Raw genomic sequence first — 10,665 nt, 5'->3', positions numbered from 1 at the left:
AACTTAATAAATATAGAATTTGAAAAGTAACAAATGGTATCTAAAAAGTTACACTAGGCACTAGATACATGTTCTGATGAGTTTCGGTAAACAGCCATTTGACTAACGTGTGTCTCACCTGCTCTTGTTCCATCTCTGTTCTGTCCTCATTCTCCATCTCCCTCTCTGTTCCTCTCTCTCCCTCTTTGTGCTGACAATCAAGCCAAACACCAACATCATCAAATATACAGTGGAAACCAGATATTTACATACTCTTCAGATAAAAACACAAACACTTTTTTAATTGTAACATCAAATCAGACTAAATGTTTATTTTTTTTAGATTGATAAATATAAAAAACATATTTGTTAACTTTTGTATTTTGTATTCAAAACTGAGCCAAACTTATAGAGCTCCACGATTCTTTTCCTGGTGTTTTGGTTGATATCTCTTGATTTTTCCCATGTCAAAGAAACAGGCTCTGTGTTTTGCCTTATATGCATCCACAGGTGTGCCACCAATTTACTCACATGGACTCTACTAACCTATCAGAAGCTTCTTAAGCTCAGAATGGAATCGTCTGGAGTTTTCTTATTAATTAACAATAAACTTAGTGTATATGTACTGATGAAAGTGATTAAAATAGACAGCTCCCTCTTTTTATTCTGACATTTAACTAATTCAAAAGATATTTCAACATTTATTTATCTAAAACAAAACAAGTTTACTCTAAATTGATGTTTAACAGTAAAAAAAAAAAAAGTTTGTTTTCTCCCTAAAGTGTATGTAAATATCTGGTTTCAGCTGTGAATATACTGCTGTGTATTGAAATTCCTCTTGTTTTGCATAGATATACAACATACAAAGCATAATATATAAAATGACATCTACCTGAGTTTTTTCTTTGAAAGAAGCTCCTTATGTCCATTGTTGTGTACATCAGTACACAATTGAAACCAATTTAGAGAGTTTGTTTAGCCGTGGAGGGTAAGAACTGAAAATATGAAATGTAAGCTAAGACTTTCTAAAAAATCAGCATTGTCGTTCGGCTTTTTATTTATCCATTTGTTGATTCACTCGAAGAGCAAGTAACGCAACCAAGTGATCAGTTTGATATCAATCTTTTGTGATGCACCGTCATATTTACATTATTTGTACAGTACGAATGATTTGTTTTGGTACCTGGTCAAACTTAAGCTCTCCTCTGTCTGCAGCAAACTCGCAGGCAGCAGCTTCTCCCCCCTCGCTCACATGGGTGCTGCGCTCAGTTGCCTAGTGCCTGAGCTCGGATCATACCAAAATTAGGGGAATTTACGACGGTGCGCTCTGCGCTTCGTGTGTTGTTTTTGTTTTATACAGTTGTCAGTCAGGCATCTAACTAACAAATTACACCCCAAAAGACCCCATGCTCCCGAACACTATGTCGATTTGAGAACGCAAGACCGAGACCGAGACCAAAGTCAGTCGAGACCAAGACCACGTAAAAGTGGTCTCGAGACATCCAACTCTATAGACATCCAAACTATAGTTTGGCCTGACTTAAGTTACATTGATCTAGATCACACATGCAGCCTCCCTGTTATAGTCTTTGTAATGGTTTAAAATCTGGGTTTTTAATTTGGTTTAGTTTCAGGCTACAACTGAGAATTCCTTTGTTTTTATTATTATAATAGGTTCAGATGGTCATTATTTGGGTTAACTGATCCCTAAACCAGCGGTGTCAAACATGAGGTCTGGAGCCCAGTATTGGACCCACTGGACAGCTTTGGTCAATGTAAAGGAAGGCATACATTTTGGACTTTTAACTGTTTTCATAATTTTTATGGCTTTATTGCTACTGATAAAGAACAGTAAGCTTGAATGCTTTTAAATGTTTGTTTTCTTAGAATTTAAGCCCAAAGAGTCATGCTGACAGATTTCATTTATTTACTACAGCAGCATTTTCTTTATCACGTAGAAAAAACCGAGACATCCTGTTCCAATTGCATTTCTTTTTCTTATATTAATATAACAAGGATGAACTGTAAATAAACGTTTTTATCCTGAGAGAGAGGGGAGATTCTGTAAACTTAGACTGACATCTCTACTGTCAGACAGCATAATAAAAGAAATCGAAATTACAAGGCCGCATTAAATGTGTACCAGTTTCCATTGTAGTGTGTTTTACTTTTGGTCTACGCAATGCATGGAAGACAGGTGCCAAGATCTACAACATTTACTTGTTTTTAATGTATTTGTTTTTGTTACGAATATTTTCATAGTTTGAATGTTCAGTGTTTATTTTTTGGGGAATATGGCAGTCTTGCACAATGATTAAACATTATTTCAGACGAATGCAGCCGCTGGCACACTGGTTTGTGTGCTGTCCACATAGCCACAAGAGCTTTTAATTTTAACGTGTCCATTCCTCACCTTTAACGGCTAACGTCAACACCGTTGCAGTCACATAAGTGCGTTTGCGCGTCGGCAGAACGGCGAGTTAAGTCCTTAGTTGGAAATTTAACGTCGCAAGAAAGCACAACAATCAGCGATAAGTTTAGAGGAACGTGTGGAATCGTCGAAGAAGGTTGGTTTATGTAACCGCTTCCTCCGCAGCTGGGTTTAAATGTTCAACCTGTCGTGTTTGTGAGATGAGCTGACTGAGATTTGGTTGCTAGCAGCGATTAGCTGCGCTGAATATATTTGGCAACGCAACTGTTGTTCAGTTAGTGTGGGCTTCGATGTCTGCAAGGTGCACGAAGCTTAAATTTTGATATAATTTAGCTACAAAGTTGGCCTTATTCATGCCACTGCCATAACGTAACGTTTCTCATAGCTGTTAAGCCAGCCTCCGCCTGGGTCACGCAAGCCACCAGCATTGTTTTTTTTTATGTATTTATACTCAGCATTACCGTAGTGTAAGAAATAATTTAACGATAAAAGCGGGGAAATGAAAAACATATAAATACTCCCTTCAAACTTAATGACTTGAGTGTAACGAGATCGATTATGAGTTTTAATATTTTAATTCAACACCAGACTCTTATTGTGCGGGAGACACCGAGAGGCAGCTTTTATGTTAAAAGCAGCACTTACCGTAATGCTTAGTATACAGAGGTACACCACGGCCAACAAGAACAACAAATAAAACAACGCGGGTGGTAGCCCGTTGTTTGGCAGTAGCTGCAGGCTTGAACGCTGTGGTTTCTTTGCGTGAGCAGGTAAACAATGTTTGTGTCTCGTCTTATCACAGTTCAGTGTCACGAAACACGGATTCTGTATTAACTAGGTGCAAATTTAAGACAGAAGTTGTCTGCTAGGTTACTATTAACTTTAATCAACAGCTGCTCTAAATATGGAGTTTACCTTTTTAGTCCCAAGGTCATTTGTCTGGATTAATGTGAATACAGATGACGTTGTAGTGTCCACTCGATTATTTGTATGTAGGGACATTTTTCAGATGTTTTAAATGTAGATGTGTTTAGTCTGATGCAGGCAAACAAACAAGTGAAGTGTAAATTCTCAGTGTCTCAGTATTGGTGGCTAGATACTGTTTTAAAATGCAACATACTGGAATTAACTGCCTGAATAATATGCTTCTGCAGTTATGCACAGCCTTACATTTGATCAGCATTTAGTTATTGTTATAATCTTTCCAGAAATGACTTCTCAGATCCGTCAAAACTTCCACCATGACTGCGAGGCTGCCATTAATAGACAGATAAACCTGGAGCTGTATGCCTCTTACGTTTATCTCTCTATGGTAAGAAAGTCAGTGGTGTCATGTATCACAGCTCTGTGTTATTTCAAAGGCAATAAAAATAGTGTTTTAATCTTTTTGTTTGTTTATTTTTGTTTACTCTCCTGATTTTTAGGCATACTATTTTGAAAGGGATGATAAATGCTTGCCAAATTTTGCAAAGTTCTTTCACAATCAGTCCAAAGAAGAGGTTGTGCATGCAGAGAAGCTGATGACCTTCCAGAACAAGCGGGGAGGCAAAATTTTTCTGCAAGACATCAGGGTATGTAAGGATATTTTCACTAATGAGTTAAAAAAAAGCCAAATTCATATCTTTTTATATTAAAAAAAAATCTGAAACAGTCCTTTTATTCATCAAGGCTTGACAATGTTTTTTAAATATAAAAATGGATGGCCTGCAGTGTGTTCAAGTTGCTTTAATATGGATAATTTTACATGACTTTGATCGGTGCTGAATCTTCTTGAAATATTAATGTGTTAGAAACCTGATAGAGATGAGTGGGGGAGTGGTGTGGAGGCCTTGGAGTGTGCCCTGCAGCTGGAGAAAAATGTAAACCAATCCCTGCTAGACCTGCAGAAAATGGCCACTGAACACAACGACCCTCATGTAAGAAGCAGGTGTGGAGGACTCACAGTCTCTGTTGTTTGGATATGACTGTCTATTAAGATGCAGCATTTTGTCTTTTTCCGTCTCCCACAGATGTGCGACTTCATAGAAACACATTTTCTGGACGAGCAGGTAAAATCCATCAAACAACTCGCCGACTGGAGCTCAAACCTACGCCGGATGGGAGCCCCTCAGAGCGGCATGGCTGAGTACCTCTTTGACAAACACACCATGGCTGAAGAGGGCAGTTAAACTGAGGCACTGGTGATCACTGGTGATTCTGCTGCATGCCTGCCAAATACAGTACATACTGCATATGTTATAAAAGAATGCTGCTTTATTTGTGTTCATTAGCTGCTAGCAGAGGCTGTAGCGCAGACTAGAGTGGTGTAACCCTCACCTCACACTACGTGCAGTGTGTAAAAATAAAGACTAAGCAGGCCCTTAAATCATGCTAGTTATGCATTCAGATTTCCTTACATGTCACGTTTAGGAAGATTGGACCGTGACACTTTTAGGCTGTAATAATTTAAATTACATGCATTGAAAACTTATTATTCAACCTTTTTTGTTTGAGAATTTAAAAAGCAAAGAGAAATTCTGCATCTGTTACACCAGTGGTGTTTGAAATTTTGTGACTGTAAAGTAAGGTAAAAGCACTTTGGACAGAGTTGGACCTACCATGTGTGTTACCACTTCATTACCTCTTATTTAGCACTTGAGTCCAACCATCTTGCTCCATTTGTTGGCTTTTCAAGCTCCTCTTCAGGTAGTGTGGCACCATGTTGGCATTAAGCGACACCTCCCAAAGATGACACACTCAGGCTGAGGTCTTTTGTCCAGCTGAAGCCCCAGGCTTCTGTGTACTGATAAAGCTAAAACAGTATTAGTCGCAATAAGGTTTTTCTGGCTTTTTCAATTATTCTATTCGTTTTCTTTTTTTTCCACTTTTTTTTCAGCTTGTTTTGTTTTTGACAGTTAAATAAACATTAACATGCATAAGCAGTGAGACCTGTGAAAATGTTTTCTCATTGTATTTTATTTGGACTGATTGCTTCCTTCTGCAGGTGTAAAGTCAAATTGTAGATACAGTATGCTTGTAAAATAAAACAATAAAGTTGTAATGTACAAATAAATTAAAGTTTTTCATTGTATTTGGAAAAAAACTTTAACATTGTCAAAAGAAGAAGAATATATAATAAAGACACTGATGCAAAGACTACCACAGATGAAGAATATACACATTTTGGCTGCCACTGATGAAACTGGAAAGTATTTTTCCATAACACACTGAGGGTCAAATCTCTTAAGGTCCTTTTTTAAAAAAAAATATTACAAGTACGTTAATTCTTCTGTGAGAGTTCATTGGGAAGTAAATAATTTTTAGTGGCTCCAGCTGATACAGTCCAGTGCCTGTTTTTGTGAGATATTTGGCACATGTGCTTAAAAAACAGTGAGTCACGCCTTCTTTTCTTAGTCCTGCTCCCTCCCTCCTGCTGCCTTGTTCACCCCACCATCCACCAGAACGCCCAGCAGGTCTCCTTCGGCGAGTGAGATTCCTGAATCGTTGGGCGAGTTTTGCTGATTGGTTTCTTGCTGCGATGGCGCTGAAGTGGAAACTGTGTTCATGTTATTGCTCAACCCACCGTTGGTGCCCCCGTTGCTTGCCCTCATGTTGCCGCTGAAGTTCCCATGGTTACTAAAATTACCGTGACCTGTGCCGTTGCAAAGACTTCCCGTCGTGCCTGCGCTGTTGGTGCTTGTTGCATTAATGCTGCTAGAGCTGCTGTTGGGATTACCGGGATTTGCTGCCGTTGTGCGAGAGGGCGGAGTGAACGAGAACACCCTTTCTCCTCCGCCTCCCGCGGCCCGGGCACTTGCTGGTCCAGGTTGAATGTCAGCAGATGGTAGGGTGTCCAGGGTGAGGCGAGGAGGGGGAGGGCGGCGAGATAGCAGGCCGTGTCCCAGTCTGAGTTTAGATATCGGGCAGAGTTCAGGTGGAGGGTCGGGGAAGGAGAAGGTAGGTGCACTCTGCATGTCCCCATCCTCACTCAGCCAGGGAAAAGCAGAGGATGGCGGAGGGGGGATGTGGTTAGGGGTGTCGGGAGGCAGCATCTGGGAGCCCACCGTTGGAGGGGCTAGAGAACTGCAGCTGCGATCCAAGTCATTTTGGGCTCTCCTAGCAGGTCGTGGACGGGGCACCGCAGGAGGGATGCAGTGAATTGGGGTTTGCGGGCAGCTATAGAAACCCGGTCTTTCGTACAAGGGTGTAGTGGAGAAGGCGTAGTCAGGATCTCCCTCCTGGCGGGCTTGACCTTGAGTCAAAGGTGCCTCTGTGTGTAAGTAAAGGGGAAAGCGGCTTAGTGGAGCTCCAGGGCGGCGGCGGAGCAGTGACACTCGGGAGGAGCGAGGGAAGTTTGGGGAGTGGACACCGAGAAGACGACCAAGCCCTCCAAGCAGAGGAGTGGAGTAGTTGGCCTCCTCATTTTCTTTGATCTGCTCCAGATTGGACTGGAACTCCATCTCCTCTTTAGGAACACTGAAGACCAAACAGAAGGTTTGCCATATGTTCAGCAGGTTTATTAAGAAGAAAGAAAAAGAAAGAAAGGAAAAAAAATCAGTAAACCTGATATCCAGCGCCGAGCCCATGAAGGAGGGTTTGCGGTGTTCGGCACTGGCAGTAGTGTAGGGTGGCTGAGGTTCAGACTCATTCCAGTACATATCCCTCTCAACCAGAGGCAGGCTATCGTACATCTCATCCACAGATAACAATGACACCTGGGACACAGCGAAAACCACATCAACTTAAACAATACACTTGCTGTCTAGGATCAGTTAGCAAATAGTTTGGTTTAGATTCACACCTGCAAATTGCGGTCCACGAGCCAGTTGGTCTCAAAGTCATCATCATCTTCACCGAATGGATTTATGAGTTGTTCAGCCACCTGATACCAAAACAAACACACCACCTCAATGAAACTCAGTGGACAAATTAACAAGTCAAAGTCAGCAATCAGCATAATCCAGAGTTCTAAAAGTTTTGACAGGCTGCTGTTTTATGTTAGTAATGCTCCTTTTTAGTTTTTGTTTATATTTATTTTTTCAACACAAGTGGTTATTTCATTTCTTGAATAGCTGTTTTTGTCAAAGTTGGGGATGTTTAATCTGTTCAATTAAAGAAAAATGTTTTCCAAGTCGTGTTTTTCACATCTTTAGTGCTCTATGGGATGAACTGTCCAGTAGTGGATTCCTTTCTTTTCGTGGCTGCAGGCCTCAACTTTGAGAACCACAGACAGGATCAATGAGCGGTCCCTCACCTTCAGCCACCCAACATAGAAGAAAAATTGCAGCAGGGTAAAAATAGGGAGGTAGAAGTCCATTTCATGACCAGGGTATCCCTGAGTTGGATCCAAGAACTGACGACCGATCAGACACGCTAGGAAGAAGCTGTAAACCGCAACTGTTGCCACCTAATTAAAAAAAAATATTAGTCACGTCAGACATTGTTTTACACCATCCTAGAGAAACAGTTTATCTTGAGTTTTTATTGCTATTTATAGCTTTTATTGCCGATCAAATGCATGTGGATTAGGGAGGGTTAACGATTTAAGGTATATGATGATTATTGCAAGAAAACCATTATATTTTTAGTACCTAATATTACTGCTATAATATTACTTTCTGTATTCAGTGCTGAATGCAATATAAACAAAAACCTGAGTATAGACAAGAGGCAGGCTGATCCAGTCATAGCCGTACAGCTTCATACACTTCGCCCGTAAGCTATTCAACTCCTAAACAGAAAACGGTAAAAGTCATGCAAAACCAGAAAATATTTCCAGGCTGTGGGGCTTTGGTTTGCACACGAACACCTACAGTGAGGAGAGCAGTTAGCGCCACGTCGTTGTTGATGCGACCCTCAGTCCGTGCTCTCAGAGCCAGGCTGACAAACCACATGCAGGGCACCCAGAACTTATTGTGAGGGGAGGGCAAATCCTCCAAGTGCCTCAGCTCTTCTGATGTCATCAAACCTGAGATGGAAAAACACAGCGTGGAGATGAAAGCAGCCAAAAGGTGCTTGTTCCTGCACGCATAGTCCTGGTGAGCAGCCAGAGCTCGCCTCATAATCTTCTCATCAGTTCAGCCACATGAGAAGAAGACATTGGGTCTGAATGCTGTGCAGCTTCAGCACAGCATGCTATGTTTTAAAGAGGCAAGACTAATAACAGCAAACAACATACCTGCCTGCACCAAATGCTCCATGGTTGGAAACCTCTTGTAGACTGCCGTGCTGACGGAGCGGTAGATGAGCACACCAGAGAGGTTGGCGTACCTCATAAGTGTCCTGCGGGTCAGCCGGGAGGTTTCGTCAGCTCCTCGAACGTGACCTCCGACTAATGCTGCCAAACGGTCTGGCCAGGGTACATTCTCAAACTGTCCCCACCAACGGGACACGACCAAAGTCACATAGAAACCTGGTTAAGATAAACGAAGTGAAACTTTCAGTGATGCCCTCCTGACTTAAAAGGGTTAGGGTTAGTGAGCCACAACTCACCCAACACAAATGACACAGGGATGAGCTCTGCGTAGCGGTCGCAGTATATGGACAGCTTTTCAAACAGCCTCTTCTGATCATCGTTTAACACAAACCTGGTGAGGGAAATATCAAAAGCACTGACGTGAGCTCTGTTAAAACAGCAAAGTGCCTCTTTTACTTGCCAAAGTCAGAAGGGTTGTTACTTTTGTTAATACCTGCCTTGTGAAATACTCTCGCAGAACACTTAAAGCTATTTTAAGAGCTGTAAAAGGGGTCACAGATACCATTATGCAGCAGGGTGCTACTCATAAACAGACACGCAGCCATCTACTTATAAGTAAGAATGAACTTTTGAGATGTTTGTGAATTTTCATTTTTGTAGATAACACTGAATGGCACAATAAAAAGGAGAGGAAAGCATGTACAGTGATGTATACATTTATTACACCATCTGTGATAAAAACAAGAAAACACACAAAAAACATGTCAAAAACTTCTTTAAAACTAAAAACTGTGTTTATTGGGGAAATATATAATTCATGGTTTTATATGCAAATTTGAGCTGGCACACTGGAGCTCTCTGGGAAGTCAAGCATAACATCCGACTGCTAAATCTAAACTCTCTGTTAAGGAATGTAAGTTAATAATAATAATAATGTGCTTTACAATATTTTCTCTTTCTGCTTAACAACAACAGACATATTTTAGCAATAGTCTAATTAATTTATGAACTCTAGTTTTTTTTAAGTTTTCGAGTAAAAATACACTTAAAGTTAATTATGTTCCTAATCCAACTGAGGCCCAAAAGATGACTCATAAATACTAGTTTGGGGACCAAAGCTCTTAAAAACAGTGGGAAAAATGTCATTACAAGAGCAAAACTCATCCTGCTGTAATGTGAGTTTCCTACCTGTAAACAACACTGAAGAAGTAGTAGAGCAGAGTGAAGATGATAAGCTCCCTGTAGAGCAGTTTGTAGATGCTGCCCTTCCATCGCAGGAGGAGGTGAAAAAAGGTCCCCAAACCCGCATCAGCAACTCGGCGGGAGTACGTCACTGTCATCGCTGCTGCTGCTCGTTGGCCAACGTGCTGGCTGACTGTGGCCTGACATGAAGGAAACCAGGGTGTTGTTGTCCTCTGTGCTTTGTCTGAGCTCAGCTTCGGCGATCAGCCCCTTAAGACCAGCGTGATGACAGATCTGAAAGGACAGAGTTAAACAAAGCAGCTCAGATGGGTTGATTTGTGGTCCTCATTTAATTTGATTGGAAAAAAACACCTTGAAATGTGATGCGATTCGGATTTCAAGGTTGTGACAGAGGTGATATGCGCAGACTTACTTAACGAAAATGAAAATGGCCATCATGCTCTCTGCGGTTCAAGATGTACGGTGGCAGCGTCCAGGGAGAATGTTGGAGAAAGCAAAGCAGGAAAGAAAAAGCGAGCGAGGGCCTCCTACACCTCCGGTCACTTGATGTGTTAATCTTTTTCTCCAACAAAGCTGCATTGTGAGGCCAGCTCCTGTTAATCTGAGCAAATCTGAGGGCAGCAGAGAACCCACACTGCCACAAATAGGCTGGTTACAAGTATAAATGCTGAGCGTGTGGGTTTAGGTTGGAAATATGACTCTGTGAACCAAATCTCAGCAAAGCCCGCTTCGACCTTTTGTAATTTAACACTTTTTCTACATCTTCTTGCATTAGGTACACACCTCTGAACTAGTGTTCTAGTGTTTCAATGTCAGTTCACCTTTGCTGTTGTTTTTCCATTTGTAGCAGGATTTCATCATGGCAAACTCCTGGTCA

At 41.3% G+C, this 10,665-nt stretch overlaps 2 protein-coding genes across 4 annotated transcripts; one reads left to right on the top strand and one right to left on the bottom strand.

Moving 5' to 3' along the window:
* The first annotated feature begins 2,338 nt into the window (after positions 1-2,338).
* fth1b (ferritin, heavy polypeptide 1b) lies at positions 2,339-5,331 on the top strand. Of its 2 annotated transcripts, none has more exons than XM_003440476.5 (5): positions 2,339-2,546; positions 3,619-3,722; positions 3,835-3,981; positions 4,201-4,326; positions 4,420-5,331. In XM_003440476.5, the coding sequence occupies exons 2-5, from the start codon at positions 3,621-3,623 to the stop codon at positions 4,576-4,578; spliced, it is 534 nt and encodes a 177-aa protein (XP_003440524.1). In that variant the 5' UTR covers positions 2,339-2,546; positions 3,619-3,620; the 3' UTR covers positions 4,579-5,331. The 2 variants fall into 2 exon arrangements, with proteins under 2 accessions (XP_003440524.1, XP_003440525.1); XM_003440477.5 differs by lacking the exon at positions 2,339-2,546 and adding an exon at positions 2,615-3,180.
* On the bottom strand, positions 5,023-10,660 carry best1 (bestrophin 1). Of its 2 annotated transcripts, XM_003440350.5 has the most exons (10): positions 10,201-10,660; positions 9,774-10,061; positions 8,882-8,976; positions 8,568-8,801; positions 8,203-8,357; positions 8,043-8,120; positions 7,644-7,796; positions 7,191-7,271; positions 6,953-7,104; positions 5,023-6,865 (listed from the first exon to the last, which is right to left on the bottom strand). In XM_003440350.5, the coding sequence occupies exons 2-10, from the start codon at positions 9,923-9,925 to the stop codon at positions 5,800-5,802; spliced, it is 2,166 nt and encodes a 721-aa protein (XP_003440398.1). In that variant the 5' UTR covers positions 9,926-10,061; positions 10,201-10,660; the 3' UTR covers positions 5,023-5,799. The 2 variants fall into 2 exon arrangements, with proteins under 2 accessions (XP_003440398.1, XP_005470676.1); XM_005470619.4 differs by having other exon boundaries at positions 5,023-7,104.
* Positions 10,661-10,665: the final 5 nt, after the last annotated feature.

The sequence above is a fragment of the Oreochromis niloticus genome, linkage group LG7, assembly GCF_001858045.2.
Source record: "Oreochromis niloticus isolate F11D_XX linkage group LG7, O_niloticus_UMD_NMBU, whole genome shotgun sequence".
In the NCBI taxonomy this organism is placed as follows: Eukaryota; Metazoa; Chordata; class Actinopteri; order Cichliformes; family Cichlidae; genus Oreochromis; species Oreochromis niloticus.
The sequence above is the reverse complement of the archived record's forward strand: the minus strand, read 5'-3'. Positions and strand labels throughout refer to the sequence as shown.

Excerpts from the sequence above, each read along its gene's own strand:
- fth1b (XM_003440476.5), top strand. The coding sequence starts at position 3,621 with ATGACTTCTCAGATCCGTCAAAACTTCCACCATGACTGCGAGGCTGCC. Across the intron at positions 3,723-3,834 it reads CTTACGTTTATCTCTCTATG|GCATACTATTTTGAAAGGGA; the intron begins GTAAGAAAGTCA and ends CCTGATTTTTAG. Across the intron at positions 3,982-4,200 it reads TTTTTCTGCAAGACATCAGG|AAACCTGATAGAGATGAGTG; the intron begins GTATGTAAGGAT and ends TTAATGTGTTAG.
- best1 (XM_005470619.4), bottom strand. The coding sequence starts at position 9,925 with ATGACAGTGACGTACTCCCGCCGAGTTGCTGATGCGGGTTTGGGGACC. Across the intron at positions 7,797-8,042 it reads TGCCTCTTGTCTATACTCAG|GTGGCAACAGTTGCGGTTTA; the intron begins GTTTTTGTTTAT and ends TTTTTTAATTAG. Across the intron at positions 7,272-7,643 it reads TCTATGTTGGGTGGCTGAAG|GTGGCTGAACAACTCATAAA; the intron begins GTGAGGGACCGC and ends TTTTGGTATCAG.